A 16333-nucleotide genomic window follows, 5' to 3' on the forward strand; every position below is an offset into this window, starting at 1 on the left:
TGGGGCTTTGGTGTTATGCTAATAACGTGTTTGAATGTGAGATTTCCCCTGACAAAGGGGGAAAGATGAGAGGGGGGATGGTGCGCAGGAGGAACAGAAGAAGAGGGGAGTCTTTGGACAACCCGCGAGACTTTGGTGGGCGTGGACACCGAGGCTCGGGCTTCCTGCTCGGTTGAACACGTGGTTCCGTGTCAGCCTCCCTGCTTGTCTGTCAGTGTGTGAAGGTTTTCTTCTCTCACTCCTCTCCCCTCCCGTGCCACACTGCAGACCTCCTTCTCTCGTGACTCTGTCCCACCCGCACCTCCTCCTGCTCCTCCGCGTGCGGCTACACTTAGCTTCTCCTCTTTGCTACGGCTCGCGTGGACTACCGACATCCAGGCCGCGGTCCCTTCAACGTGTATCCTCTCAATAGAGTGTGAAAGTGTGTGTGTGCGACAGAGATTGTGTGTGCGTGTGCGCGCAACCCGCAGCCGGTCTCTCCGTGTTCTTTCTCCCCGCCATCCCTCCTCGTTGTTCGGTCATGACGCTGGAATCGATCCGCTACCGGGCCGGGTCTCTGCAGATCCTGAACCAGCTGCTGCTAGCCACACCAGAACTACTTAACGAGGAGATCCAACTCGGTGCAGACGCTTACGAGGCCATCAAGTCCATGAAGGTACGGAGCCCCTTCCTTCCTTTCTTTCTTCCTCTCTCTCTCCTCCTCCCTTGCTCCCCCACTTCCCATCCGACCTGCTTGTCCGCTTGCAAAATGCATTTACTCCGTCGTGCATGTATTTTTCTCGGGTCTCTTTTTGTGCTCACACCCGCTGTACGCATATGTTCCCCATATGTCGGCCTGTATTTTTGTTTTTGGATGCACCTGCAGCACCCACCATATGCACTGCACCCCCCCACCCCCCCCCCCCCCCCCATACGCACCACCCCCACTCATACAAAACCATCCTTTATGTTTAGTTTTTACATTATCATGTGCAAGCGCGACACCAGTAAGCATCTGCACACAGCCACCCACCCATGCAATATGCCCCCTCTCCTCCTCCCCCCTCCCTACTCCTCTTTCTTTGGGAAAAGATTATTGATGAATTATTAATGACCTTTGCCAGGGTTTTTGTTCGCGTTTGGGTCTTACGCTGCACTCAGTGACACATCCAGCTCCTTTATCGCTCTGAACCTGAAGCCCTGACACAGAGAGGTGATCAGAGAGTTATAGGTTCTGTAACAGCAGGGGAGGTTTTCAGATGCTCCACTTATTAGGGCTGAGCAGATATTCACTCTTTTGTCTACCCGGCTTACACACGCACATAGTAGCAGACAGACGTAATATCGTGTGTCAGAGTGAAGGAATGTCCCATAACCAGCGGGTGATGTCATGATGGTAGACAGAGAAATGACTCCAGATGATATCATTTTATATAAAGCTGCTGTGCCAACTTGCAGCTCTGTGATCACCCTCTTACAACTGTGGAAAGAGATTCATTATCCTCAGGAAAACTGGGGGACAGAATGTAGGAGTTGGCATAGAAACCAAAGATGAGGTCCACCATGTGGATGCTGATTGTTCCTCTTCTTCCTCCTCCTCCTCCTCCTCCAGGTGCGGGGCGCCCCGGCCATCGCCATCGTCGGCTGCCTCAGCCTTGCTGTGGAGTTGCGAGCGGGCCGCCGGGGGCGATGACCCCGTGACCTTCATCAGGGAGTCTCTGTGCCACCTGACCTCGGCTCGGCCCACCGCCGTCAACATGGGCCGCGCCGCCCGAGAGCTGATGGAGTTCGCTGAGAACGAGAGCATGGAGAAGAACTCCGAGCAGCTCAGAGAAAGGTGGGAGATTATAAACTGCTCGTATTCAATGTTTTGGTTTGGGGTCATTTCCTTGATTGAAACATTGATACAAAGAAAGGCGCCTTTCTAAAGCGGTTTTGATTAAAGTGATGGGGACATTATTCACAGTCCTTTGTGTATGTAAAAACACATTTTGAAGCTTTGCAGTTTGGGCATCTTTAAAAGTTGTGTTTTTAACACATACATATTATTATTCTAGTACATAGGGAAAACGCTTTGGTTGTTATGTCATATTTGTCCTGGGTTGCACTGGATGCTGAGTTGGTGCCCTTGCAATAGGGCAGTTATTGGAAGGGGAGGAGAATGGTGGCTGAAATTCTGGCGAGGGTACCTTTTTGTTGGGACTACAAGCACAGATGCTAGAGACCGACGCTGTTGTTTTACACCTAACGTCTCATTTTCAGGTTGCCGGAATGTTATCTTTAATCATCATAGGTGGTTGTTTGCCTCGGTTAATGACAGAAACCCTTTTATGGCAATATTTGTGTCTCAATAAATGGTCAAAAACTGACTAGTCGGTTTATATAGGCCCCATTTAGAAATGAATACATTTTCTCAGCCACTGTACTTCTGCCTTGTTTCCCTTAATGTCAATACATGACCAAGATCCTGAAAGTGTGTTAGACTTTTGATTTGCTTGCCTGTGTGTATAGCACCATAATGTAGCTATAAACAATATTGTTTTAAAGATACCCATTGGAGATTTTGATAGTTAGTTGTGCTGTATAGACATGTTTTTAAATATGAGTCTCTATTTAGTTTGTTCCCAATCGCGAGGGTCCACATGCACATGAGTGATGCGATACACAATCCTCTCACTGGTTTAACATGAATCTACCATTGATCTACTGTTGGCTGTTTGGCAGGGAAGGAGAAGACAGTTAGCAGGTAAACATGGATGTTAACAATGCTGGCTCCAAACAAAGAACAACATGTTCTGCATTTTGAAATATATTTGTTTTGCCTTAAGGATAGTGACCGTTAGTGAATGTAAACGGAAACTCCATAGGACACCTTATGGGTGACTGTCAGTGACCAATGTAAAGGGAAACGTATGAACTACTGAGAATTTAAATCATCAAAACCTGTGCTTTTGCTAAAGAAAGGTGTGGAGCTGATGTAGCACTTCCTTGTTTAACACCAGCTGCAGGTGTATCTTATAAAAAGTTGTGAAAGTTATCGAAACACACAATGTGAAAATTAGGAAGCCTGTGTATATTATATATGTCATTACAGATAGCTTGTCAGCGTGAGAGAGAAGCCCTGAGTAGTGTTACTTTTAACAGTATTCATTTGTTCCACATGACCGTAGTTTGCAGGAAAGAAGCAGAACATTATGTGAGGAGCTGAAAGAGATGTTAGTGTTGATAGAATTAAAAGTATCAAGGTGCATAATGGCTGTCATGTTGGGACAAAACATCGACTTAATAGTGGAGATTACCCGTATTGGTATTTTACTAAATATTATATAACCAGTTCGCATCTATTACAGCTTCTTTGTAAATGTCATTATAGAAGCCAGTGTTTCTGATATCAGTTACAGTCACGTGCCGCAGCGGCGCCATGCCCCAGCATCCCTCATGCCCTCATAATGGATATAACTATGATTCAAATGAATTCCAATACGTTATTTTTTTTATTTGGTGATAGGAAAGTGGGAATCTGATTGGCAGATGCCCTGAAGTTGAGGGGTCCGGATTTGTAATCAAAAATAAAAAGATAAGGGCTGGGCATTATATTGATATTCAATGAGCCTAGATATCTTCTTAGATTTTTGATATTACAGTATTATAATAAGACGCAATTGTTGTATGTAAAGGTTTTAAAGGATGCATTACAGTAAATTGATGTAAACCGAATTGTTCTATTATTTGTCTTTACCCAAACATTATATTCACACTTCTCATGATAACTTGTTGTGTACATATCTTATTAAAGCATCAGAAGTAAACCCTACACGTTTGTCGCTATACCGATATTGTGTTATTATGTAAAACATATTGTGATGTCTTTGTTAACGCTATTCTTGACCATGAGGAAATTGTGATAGAGCGACAGTAGCAGGAGCGAAGGGGGGGGGATAAGGTGCAAAAACTTTTAGAACAAATATTATGGTTTAGAGCAGGGCTGATTTGTATGTGGCCCGCAAGAGCTTGCAAATGAATATAATACATTTATTATACGATTACATGCCGCTTTACAGAAGCACGTTGTCCATACACTACATGTCCCACAATGCATCTCAGTTTGTGAAATGAAGAGACTTGCAATTGTTTGCCCTAGACTTCTGCATTCAGACGTAGTTAATTATGAAGTTATTACCCTATCCAATAATAATCTATGGCAAAGGCAATAATAATACATTATTTTATATATGTATATTTATATAGTCTTAAAGTTACAACCGGCCCTTTTGAGTGAAACCATAATACTAATGTGGCCCGCGATGAAATTGAGTTTGACACCCCTGGTTTAGAGAAATGGATAAAGATGCAGAGAAGTCGGGCAGAGGCATGCAGCGATATTGTAGCTGCAGACTTGATGGACGGGCTGGGTCCACAGTACCAGATGGAGCCTCTCATCATTTCACATCTCTTGTGCCCGCCTCCCACAGTGTAATCTCCTGGATCGAAGACATGCTGGAGCGTGATGTCAACGACAACAAGAAGATCGGTAACTATGGCGCCCAGCACATCCTGTCCGGCGTTCCGAGGGACTCCGTGACCATCCTCACACACTGCAACACCGGCTCGCTCGCCACCGCTGGATACGGGACCGCACTCGGTGAGACTGGAGCCCGGGGATGTGCAATGAGAAAAGAGGGTGAAATATTTAGGGCACTGTCATGGTAATAATGTGTGTATTTGTGTCTAGGCGTGGTGAGAAGCCTCCACACGCTGGGCAGGCTGAAGCGTGTGTACTGCACGGAGACGAGGCCGTACAACCAGGGCTCCAGACTGACGGCGTACGAGGCGGTCGCAGAAGGAATCCCTGCTACCCTTATCACAGACAGCATGGCGGCCCTGACCATGAGAGAAATGAACATCACAGGTGTGTGTTTGCGTCCATTTTTCCTTTTTATTCAAAGGCTCCCCTGAAGCTCTGACGCGTCTCACACTTTGAAAACCACTGCTCTAGATGAAAGGAAAGGAGGTTTCAAACTTACTTTATAACCTCCTTTAGCTTAGGAAACACTGGATCTTCCTTTACAAAAGAAAAGGAGAAAATGCTGCCCCACAATGCCTTGCGGCCGCAGCATTTGAGGCGAGGGAATATTCGGCCGTTCACGGAAACAACCGATTATGACCGATAAATTATATCATGAAAGTTACTGTGCTTATTAAGCATTTTAAAACGTATGTGGTAAGTTCCCAAAGTGCTTTGTTCTGAACGTTCATCAGTATTATAATCAAAAAGAGAAATATGAACATTAGTTTTTACTGAAATGATCAAATAAAGTCAACATTTCACAGTCTTCACTGAGCTGTGTGGGGTTTGTTCAACTTTTAAAAGATGTTTGAATGGTGATATACACAGTGATAGATGTTAAGGACTAACGTTTATAATAAATACATTTGTATTGATTTAAGATCTTTAGTTCATACAATCATACGTATTGGGATCATTTGTATTAATGTGGACCGGAGGGTGACGAGCATAAGTTTCACTTTCCTTTTTTATTTCAATAACAACCTCATTCATGAAGAAATAATACCATAAATAGAATGTTACCTCTCATTTATCATATATGAAGAATTCATTTTCTCAAATTGATTAAAGCCAATCTTAAAATGATTTAACAAACGCCTGTTTGCGACTCCTCAGTGCACACAAAAACATAACTTGGAGAAGTAAATAACTACGGAAATGTTATTGATCACCCCTCGATTATGTTCTCTTGTTAAGAAATGTTTTCTCATAAATGATGCGGTAAGCAGAAGGATATAATTTCTTTAAACTGACGCCCTTTTGCTTTTCTATAGGTTGTATAGATACGAGCATGGTTTTATATACTATCATGTTTAATCATGTTTTATGCCGTTCGCCAATAGCCTACTTGATAAGTCGCTCGTAAAACACAGGAGGTATGGAAACTAAGAACACCGTATGTGGTAAATTGAACAGCTAATATAACACAACACATTAGTTGCATTTCATTTAACTGGTGGATTATGGATATATAGTTGCTGATCGACAGCTGGAACACAAACCACCAAATACAAAAGAATAATTCAGATCCAGTCGTCATGACTCCACTCCGAAGGGATTCCCCGATCATTTCTTAGTTTCTCATCAAGGGGTGTCTCCTGTCCCCGGTACAAACACACTGCCTGAGGAAGGCTATGTGTATTTGTTTGTCATGAACCTTTTTCGGACCACTTATTTATTTATTTTGGTGACGATCGACCTCCATGCTGCTACTCTGGTTTCAAACGGATCCATCCATATGATTTATCTCGACCTCACCAAAATAACCAAAATCTGACACGGTGTGAGATGTCTTTTTTGCTGTTCGGTCGTCATTTCCTGCGATCTTCTTCATGCAGTCAGTCAGAATGAATGAATGGGCGTTTCTTAGACTATTTATAGGCAACTATGGGCGTTACGTGAAGCCCCAAAGCTGCGCCGCTTTTCGAGTGTGATTCGTGATTTATAAGGAAACCGGCGTAGGAGTGCCGCACGCAGTCTTTTATGAATCGGAAAGGTGTCGGTGCGTATTTATTTTGTTTTGTTCCACCTAAGCAACCTTCCCACGCAAGGCTTTATAAATGAGGCCCCAAAGCACAGTCCTGATTTTCAAGACCCGCCCCGCACCCGCGACGTGCAATACCGAACCCGCCCCGCTACCCGCACATATTGCCAATTAGTTCCGCAACCCGACCCGTCGGCACAAGATCCGCAACCCAACCCGAACCCACATAGCCTATATATGAGCAGTGAAAACGTGCAATTATTAACACACGCAGTTGCATATTTGTCTCAAAAAGCGTGGGATGTTGGTTATTTTCTCCATCTAGGAACCAAAAGCCTCCCAGACGTTGGATTTCGCTCTTGAGGAAGTGTTATTGAAAATGCTGTATTCTCCGCTAGAGCAGTGGTTCCCAACCTTTTATCCCAAGAGCCCCCCCCAAATGACTCTGTTGGAAGTTGCCCGTGCGCAACAGCGGTAATTAAAGTTTAAAAGTCTCAAAAATGCACAGGATGAATGTGAAGTATTTTGTTGAATGAGGATGAAAGCGTAATTAAGGAGCACTATTGGAGTGACTTTGATGGTTATTGGATTAATTCATTTGGATTCCCGCTGTATGAAGAAATGAAAGGACGGCGCAAGTGGAAACAATTCACAAAGGGATTAAACTGTTTAAAACACATGCTCAAAGTAAGCCGGATTTTGCCGATGTGTTTATGTGGATTCAAAAGTCGTAAATAATCTACAAAATGGAGGAGACCGATCTGATCGGAGCAACTGTGACAAATAATCCAACTGAAACCGGCATGGACAATGACTATGTTTTAAAAATGCGCTTATCCTTCCAGACAAGCCTGGTTTGGACACTTTATGGGCAAAAGAAACATTTATATTAAAGAAAGAATTATACATTTCTGTCTTTTTATGCCTTTAATACTAACTTGAATTTTTATTAAAATTAATTAGTCAATTCTTTTTTATATATTATTGTAATGTAGAGACAAGGCTAAAAAATGATATTTGGCCTCAAATCGTCTGAGGCCTGGCCAATGTGGCGCGCTCAGCAGCAGATGCGCTGCAGAGGTTATGATTATGCGCGGTCCCTCGGGGGAGAGGTCTGAGGATTTAAACATTAAACTAAATTATTATTATTTTAATATATTTATTATGCAATACCCGCGACCCGACCCGCATCATCTTTGTTTTACCCAGAACCGAACCCGGAAAAAAGCGTTTGAAAAAATACCACCCGCGAATCACCTTTTTTGCGGGTCACCCATCGGGTGCCCGTCCCGATGCAGGACTCTGATCCAGAGCACGGTGCAGAGTCTCTAGATGAGTTTACAGTAGTCCGTCGTTCTTATTATACATCCATGTTGTAGTCTGCTGTATAGAAAACTGTAGTTTCCCCACAGCAGACGCATATTCATGACGTCCGCTGGCGCATCATAAACACGTCGGATAGTGAAAGTGCATTCGGATTCTCAAAGCACCGCAGTCTCTTCTCCTAAATCCTTTTGAATTCTCCTATCCACTATTCCTTAACCCCGTGACGTTTTACTCAGAGGTCAAGGAATAGACGATAGGGGCTGATTTTTGGACTTCGACTGCAGCCAAATGTTCCTCTTTCTAGTGCTAACCATCTCCCCATTTTGTTCCTCCTCTCAGCTGTGGTGGTGGGTGCAGACAGGGTGGTCGCCAACGGTGACACGGCCAACAAGGTGGGCACGTACCAGCTGGCCATCTCCGCAAAGCACCATGGGATTCCTTTCTATGTGGCCGCACCCAGCACGTCATGTGACCTGAGCCTGGAGAGTGGCAGGGACATCATCATCGAAGTCCGCCCCCCAGAGGAGCTCACCAGTATAAACGGAATACCCATCGCTGCCCCCGGTAAGACGTGTGGGGTCTTTGGGGTTTTTAAAAGAGGGGAAGAAATCACAATGTGATTTTATTATTTAGAACTAACAGGAAGGGTTATAAACAGTAGGTTGAGTTGAATGAGAGCCATGGGAAAATATTCAGGCCTGGGGACACTGTTCTAATGTCCGCCCTCAGCCTTAAGGACCAAACTCGTGCAGACTTTAACTTAATTGAGTAAAAAAAAAAGGAGGGGGGGGGGGGGCATGTGTGTGACCACTTAAGTGTTAGGCTAAAGGAATTTGCTGCTATCTGCTTGTACGTTTCTTTTGAGGGCTCTTTCAAAGTTTTTGAGCCCAGATTCAAACACAGTTGCATTTCATGGCCAGTGCCTCGACCTCTAGACAATCATTGAATCATCAGCATTTTCTTTACATTTCGATGTTATAAATTGGGGTCAAGTCCCCCTAAGTCTGCACAAAATGTGCTCAGGGGTTTTAAAAATGTCCTTAATTATGAAGGTGTCACAATGGGACAGTCCTGAGCTCTTGCAGACTTGTGCATCAAAGTCTATGAGTCAATGAGAGTGAACATTGTAAGTGTGTTTTAGTTGAATTCGTTAGCGCTGAATTGAGTCATTTGATCTCTAGTTACGTTGCCAGAGCGGAGAAGTGCTCGGTGACATCACAGTAATTAAAACACTCATATAATGAGCACACTGGCCCCCGGAGAGGATTGCCCGTACAATCAATCAATCAATCAAAATGTTTATTTCTATATCCCAATATCACAAATGTTACATTTGTCTCAGTGGTCTTCACAGTGTGTACATAATATCAGTATGACAATATGACACCCTCTGTCCTTAGACCCTCACATCGTACAAGGAAAAACTTCCAGAGAAAACCCAGTTTAAAGGGAACATGGGAGAAACCTCAGGGAGAGCAACAGAGGAGGGATCCCTCTCCCAGGACGGACAGACGTGCAATAGATGCCGTGTGTAAATTGAAAAGATAATACATTTTACAGCATAGGTAGTCCAAATGTTTGGAAATGCATGTGTCTATAATAAGAAGAGGAAACCACGAGGATGTCAACAATCCTGTGGGAGCCATCGGGGAAGTAGTATGATGAAGGTCAGGCAGGACCACAGTGACAGGTTCAGCCACGACTCAGGATCCAGGGCTCAGGATGCAGGACTCAGGATCCAGGACCACAGCAACATGCACAGCCACGACTCAGGATGCAGGATCCAGGACTCAGGACCGCAGCAACAGGATCAGCCATGACTCAGGATCCCGGCGTAGATAGACACCAAAAAGAAAGAAATGTGGGGAAGCTGGGTTAATCGGAACATGAGAGTACACAGTTACAGACAGAGAGAAGGAAGAAGTAAGATGTCCCCCGACAAACTAAGCCTATATCAGCAAAACTAGGGGCTGAATCTAATCAGCCCTAACTATAAGCTTTATCAAAAAGGAAGGTCTTAAGCGCACTCTGAAAAACGGATAGGGTGTCTTCCGCCCGAACACAAACTGGAAGCTGATTCCACAAAAGTGGAGCTTAATAAGAAAAGGCTCTGGCTCCTAAAAGGCTCTGGCTCCTATAGCTGTATGCATTTTTAAATAAATGCATACAGCTCTTTATTTAGATATTTAAACCATTACTTTGTATTTAAAGCAACAGCAATGAACTGATGGTGTTAACAGGTAGCCACAGTCTGATTTCATAGTTTGAATTTTCAAAAAAAAAGCGACTGAGACACACAGTTGCAATTGTTCCCTTATTTATTCATTACCTGAAACCGGCACTGCAGGTTATTTAAAGTAAATCCCAACACCCTCCTGCTGCTGTAAATAATGACTGGAGCACCGAATGTGGATTCATCTGGGGCGGATAATGGTTCCTGACAATTGTTTTCAGCAGCATTTACATCAAAAGCTATAATGCCCAGCTGTTTTGGGGAATTGCTGACAGTTTTTATAAATAGACTTTATATATTAGTGATTGTTTGTTTCTGGCTGCCAAGGAACAAACGATCGTCCCAGTTATTTCCATGTGGGAAATAATAAAGTGGGAAAATAAGTCACAATACAAAGATTCTGTCAGCTGAGGAAAAAGCTTAAAAAATACAAAATTAACTGAAAAACGATTCAAATTATCTATAAACCATTTACATAATTAGCTAAAAGTCATGTTTGAACAGGTACAGGTGTAGTTGTAAGCTTAAAGGAGAACTACATCTACTATAAAGAATGCCTACGTTGTTCTATCATAATATGATCAACTAAAAACAACCATCTCTAGAGTTTACAGAGTATGGTTGAAAAAAGGGAAAAATATCCAGTGAGCTGGGCAGAAGATGCCTTGTTGAGGTCAGAGGAGAATCACCAGACTGGTTAAAGAGGACAGAAAGGCAACAGTAACTGAAATAACCTCTAGTTACATCCAAGGTATGCAAAAGTGGTGGTGTAATGCTGGGGGGTATTTTATTGGCATACTTTAGGCCCCTTAGTACCAATTGATCATCGTTTAAACGCCACAGCCTACTTGAGTAATGTTGCTGACTTGAGACTGAGAAAAGTACAAAAGTGCAAATCTAATTTTGTTAAAGTAAATCCACCCTCCCATTCATTTGGTGTTTCTCAATCTCGAGTAAAGCTGCTCCAGAGCCACTATTTCAAGCATACTACGTCATCGAGTGCTGCCGAAGTACTGTTCCAATGTCCAGCATACTTGGAATTCTACAGAGCCCGGCGCACTTCGTTTGGATACATTTCGAGGCTGCACATGTGTAGACTGCGCGGTCTTAAAATCCCCACAATGCTTTGCGCACGGACCAATTTCTCCAAATCTGTGGCGGAAAATGTAAGGCGGGGGCTATCATATGAGGCACACCTGCTAGCCTGTTCCACTCTTTGTTTTCCGAATGCCAGGAAGTATTCTTGCCTCGCTTCTGAAGCAAGACGCTCAGAAGACATGTGCTACCAAGCAAGTGTATTTGACATTGAGAAACACCCATTGTCTATAGAGCAGCTCCAGACTTTATATCTGATGACATCACTTATTTGGTTTCTGACTTTCCCAGGCCATGAATACACATCAAGGATTTTTATATATGTTGATGGTGTTTCCCCCTAGTTGTAAGGTTAATACAAAATTGTGGATTGGCAAAATTAAATAGTGTAAAAACATCGTAAATGTAAATAGTTGAAATAAATGGCAGTGTTGGGTTCGTCTGTCGTATGGGTCCCACTATGAAAGAAACCCACTGAAGTGTCGCCAAACTTGAACCATATTAACGATTAACCGTATTTCTCATTCCTACCTGTTTCCTGCAGGTATCGAGGTGTGGAACCCGGCGTTCGACGTGACCCCTCACCAGCTCATCACGGGAGGCATCATCACAGAGCTGGGGGTCTTCCTCCCCTCTGAGCTGCAGGCGGCCCTCACCGGCCGCCTCACCGCCCTCTAGAGCCGCTCAGCGCCACCTGCTGGTCTGTGTGCACCACTGCACCTTAACGTTCACACACTCAAAGACACTCATTTCATCACAGAACACACACAGTCATAGTTGTGGACTCATTTTCTGTTGGTCACTGCACAGTCACTGGTACATGTCGGTGGTGCACACACAAGAAGACAGTGTTCTTCAGTCTCACACACACACACACACACACACACACACACACACAGACACACACACACACACATCGCAAGGAGTCAAGCAGACACATGTGCAGTCTCCCCTTTTCTTTTACGTCCCTTTACGTTTTTTTCTGTGGTCTTTCCATTTCACCCTTGTCTTCCATCCCATCTTTCATTCTCTCCTGCCACCTACTTCTTTTTCTAAAAGGCTTCTGCAACAATGAAAAATGCTCAGCTGGACTCAATCCTGAATATTGTATTTGGCAAAAAAAAGACAAATGTTCAGGGCTTCTTTAATTGCAAAAAAAATGTTGATCTTTAAGTAGTGTTTTTTTCTCAGCCATGTTTATTTAAATGCTGCTACCCACTTTGTAAATATACATAATCTTGACTTTAGTGTGTGTACATATGTAGAAAGCTAACCCCTGTTACTAAAAGGTACTGCTATTTTAACCAAATGTGTGGTTATTTGAATTTAAATTTGACATTCAAAATGTTATATTAACATTTACTTTATTTGGTTTCACTTAGAAACCTTTTGTAGAAGAATAAATAAACGTATGGCTCATAAATCTCACAGCCAGAGTTTTAGTGAACGTATTTCACTCGTTTTTTTTACTCCCTGCGGCAACATTTGGAAACTCTTGATTGGTCCTCGTAAGTCAGCTGAAGCCTATGAAGATACATGGCTGTGTTTATACCTCACTCCTTGTTTGTATCTTGCTATTCCCAGTAGGGATGGGAACGATTAATCGAATATTCGAAATGATTCAGGTATTCGAATAATTATTCAGGTATTCGAATATGAGTTATTAATTTTTTATTTATTTTTTTGGGATAGATGTCTAAGTTGATTACATATTATCAAATTGAATAATTCAATGAATAAGACAGTGCCATAGCTAAATGTGTCAGGTCTAAAGGTGCGTTTATGTCCAAATCCATCAGATCTAGCTAGTTCTAGCCAATGATATGGCTGCTGCCCCTCCCTACACGCAGATCACGCAGACTCAAACCTCATCTTAGGCCCAAATGTGGCGCAAATGAGCTCCGCAGCCGTTGTGAGGTTCCAGCGCTAACAGTTCATGAGCGTGCTCCCCCGCCCCGTCAACACTCGCGACACATGAGTGGCCAGCCTAAACAACAATAAGCGCTGCTTGGCAACCGTGTGTGGCAGCAAATTGCATAGACATTTTGACAGGAGAGATTTAGTTTTGCCGGTCTTCAACATATTTTACCAGTCATAGTCCGGTAATTATTTACACTCCAAGAAGAGTCCTACACAACAGACATGGCGTCAAAAGGAGTAATGTGTAGAAATATTTCTACTAGGTTAGTGAGTGCGGTGTAGAGTGCAAACTATGCCAAATTAAACTTATATACATGCTATACCTGGCTTGCTATACCCGCAACCTCTGTTCCAGCTGAGAGGGTCTTCTCTACAGCTGGGCTGATTGTGAATCGCCTCCACACATGAAAGCTGTAGGCCTATTGCTGTCAAACTGTGATCACCAGTTCAATACATTTGACAAATTCGACTTGGTTTCTATACTTATTTGAACATGTATTTATTTATTTCCAAAAGTTCTTGAAAACATTTTTTGAATTTTTTTCTTTTTTTTACCCAATTATTTTTTGTATAGGATATGTACATTTCGGTTAACCATTTTTTGGGGGGTCGAATATTCAAATATACATTTGCTTTCAAATTCCCATCCCTAATTCCCAGTTGTAATGTATCATACCACACTTGTATTCTCATAATGCAATTATATATATATATATATATATGTAACCATACTTATTTCAGCACCATACACATATTCACCATACTGCACAGGACACTCTGTACGAATGAAAAATCTACACAAAAAAAGGGAAATTGTGTCATCTTTGCCATAACAGCTTTTGCTGAGATCTCAGATGTGTTATGCTGATGTGTTTCTGCTATACAGGTATCACCATTAAAGGAATAGTTCACCCTAAAGCAAAAGCTGGGTCAGCCAACTTAATTGATGTTTGTGCCACTACAAAATACATATGTAGCTTCAGGCTTATCTCAAAATATCTTTAAACAATAGGTGATCGTTTCTCCCAGGTGGCCAAAAATATCAATTAAACCCATCACCTATAGTCTTGACATAATTGTGCAGATATCTTAAAAGCATTTAGAGAAACATGATGTATACTCAGAAGTTGAAAAGGGAAATCTGAGGCTAAATAGTTTGGCTTTAAAATCAAAACTTTATTTTGAGGTGAACTATTTCTTAAAGATTATTCTCACTGAGTGTCTAGCCTCAGTGAGCTGTGTGACACAAGGCGTGTTGGCATCAACAATCAGAATGTAATGTTCAACTCAGATGAATTTTCTTTCGTCATTCAGGACAGACAGTATTTCAGACACTTGGCCATGTTGTGGCTTTGTGCTGTTCCAAATGTGTTTCAACTGTTTGGATTATCCCTCCTCAGACTGACTTCCACCCGACTATTCCATGAGATCAGGGCCATGGGCGACCGAGTAGTTAGACAGGACCCCTGAAGATGGAAACAAAATAAGTTTGAAGGGCAGAAATGTTTGAATTCAACTTTAATTTGCAGACTAAACAACGGGGGAAATTGTTTATCCAGCACTGAAAATAGTCAATTAAAAAATAATCATTATTTTGATAAAATACTCACTTCCGTTATTTTTAAAGAAGACTACCAAACAGAAGTTTTGTTTTTGTTTTATATTCATCATTCATTTGTAACCCTACCTTTTTATAATGCACCAATATTGACCATAGTAACTTTGCAGAAGCCAGTTTTAAATCCTGACTGTAACCTACTATTAACACATACTATTAACCAGTAAACTGGTATTGATTATGAAGCTCCATAGAAATGTCCCAGATAACTTGATCTGTTCGGGACACACCCGCTCGCTGCACTGAATGTCACAGGGCCAGTTTTCGGGGGGGCCCACACTGCTCACTGCCTTACAGGTGCAGCACCATTATAGCTCACTGACAGAGCTGGAATCATGACCGGAGTGACAGCAGTCCTTCCTTCACTCTGCTTTCTGACCTCCCACGCTTCCCTTGTGGATTTTTGTATTTCACTTCATTAATTTAAACATAACATTTATAACCTTTCACACTCTGCAGGACAACCGAGTCACCCAGAGAAAACCCACAAAAAAAAGCTTAATGTCAAGAATAATCACTGCAGAATCCATAGTATCATTGCTGTAATATAAGCTCACTTCTTCCTTTATCTTCCTACTCTTCGTTTGTCCTCCTTTCACCCATTAAACCTCAACTCACAAAGATGTTGTTAGGTCACACATGAGTGTAAAAGTCACTTTTCTTTCCTTTTTGTTTTGTACAGTTCAAGACATCACGTGTTTGGGGGCAACTTTAGACAATGTTCCAGACATATGTAGCACATTTGTAGCGGTCAGACCCGCTAGGTATTATTTTGTTTTTTTAATCTTTGAGAGATTTTTGTTTGTCTGTACATCACGATTATAACTGTTATGCTGTGATTTGTTTATTTGTTTCATGACATTGTGATTCCTAGTGAGTAGGCCATTAGTACACCACACTGGGGAGGCCTCCTCAACCATACACACTACCTCTCCGCCTGCCCACACGGATTCAAACACTGAATGCATGAACACATGCACTCAGTGTGCCTGGCTGCAGCACAGCTGATTGACAGATTTAAGAGGAAAAACAAATCTGGACTAAACTATCCATGTTTGTACCGTGAACCCAAAGTGACAAATAATTTGTGGCGGTGCTTTTTGTTTGCCAAAGTCGCCTGTATTCAGGCCAGTGTGTTAAGTTGGGTTTCCACTGAAATGTTTCTGTATCACGCCATGCTTTTTACACCATGCTTTTGAAGCAGCAGCAATATGGTACTGTGTTGTAAAAAATATGTTCCAACAACCTCCCAACAAGCGCCTAATAATCAGGTGCCAAAATTCAGCGCTGCTAGCCATGTATTTTCCACATGATTTCACTAAACAAAGCAGGTGTTTGTGTATTATTCTCAATGATTAGTATGGCCTGCAGTCACCATGGAAGGAGTGTTGTTCAGATGGCCTCTTTAAGTGCAAGTATGTTATTGTTGTTATTGATAATCACTTGATCTGGTTTTATTTTGTAACATGTGGAAATGGAAAACTGGATTTTTTTTTTTTAATATATATGTATATGAATATAATGCTGTAAAGTGCAGTCATTAATTAAGAGATTTCTCTTTCACATCAATACAGAAAAAGAATAAATCCACAGTGAAATTAATTGAGTTGC

At 42.2% G+C, this 16333-nt stretch overlaps 1 protein-coding gene across 1 annotated transcript; it reads left to right on the forward strand.

Moving 5' to 3' along the window:
* Positions 1 to 66: 66 nt before the first annotated feature.
* mri1 (methylthioribose-1-phosphate isomerase 1) lies at positions 67 to 16324 on the forward strand. The gene is given in 7 exon segments (XM_034092463.2): positions 67 to 655; positions 1592 to 1657; positions 1659 to 1816; positions 4452 to 4621; positions 4712 to 4888; positions 8196 to 8420; positions 11729 to 16324. Coding segments are annotated over 7 exon segments (1065 nt in total). The 5' UTR covers positions 67 to 520; the 3' UTR covers positions 11863 to 16324.
* The last annotated feature ends 9 nt before the right edge of the window (positions 16325 to 16333 follow it).

This window comes from Pseudochaenichthys georgianus, chromosome 1, assembly GCF_902827115.2.
Source record: "Pseudochaenichthys georgianus chromosome 1, fPseGeo1.2, whole genome shotgun sequence".
NCBI classification, from domain to species: domain Eukaryota; kingdom Metazoa; phylum Chordata; class Actinopteri; order Perciformes; family Channichthyidae; genus Pseudochaenichthys; species Pseudochaenichthys georgianus.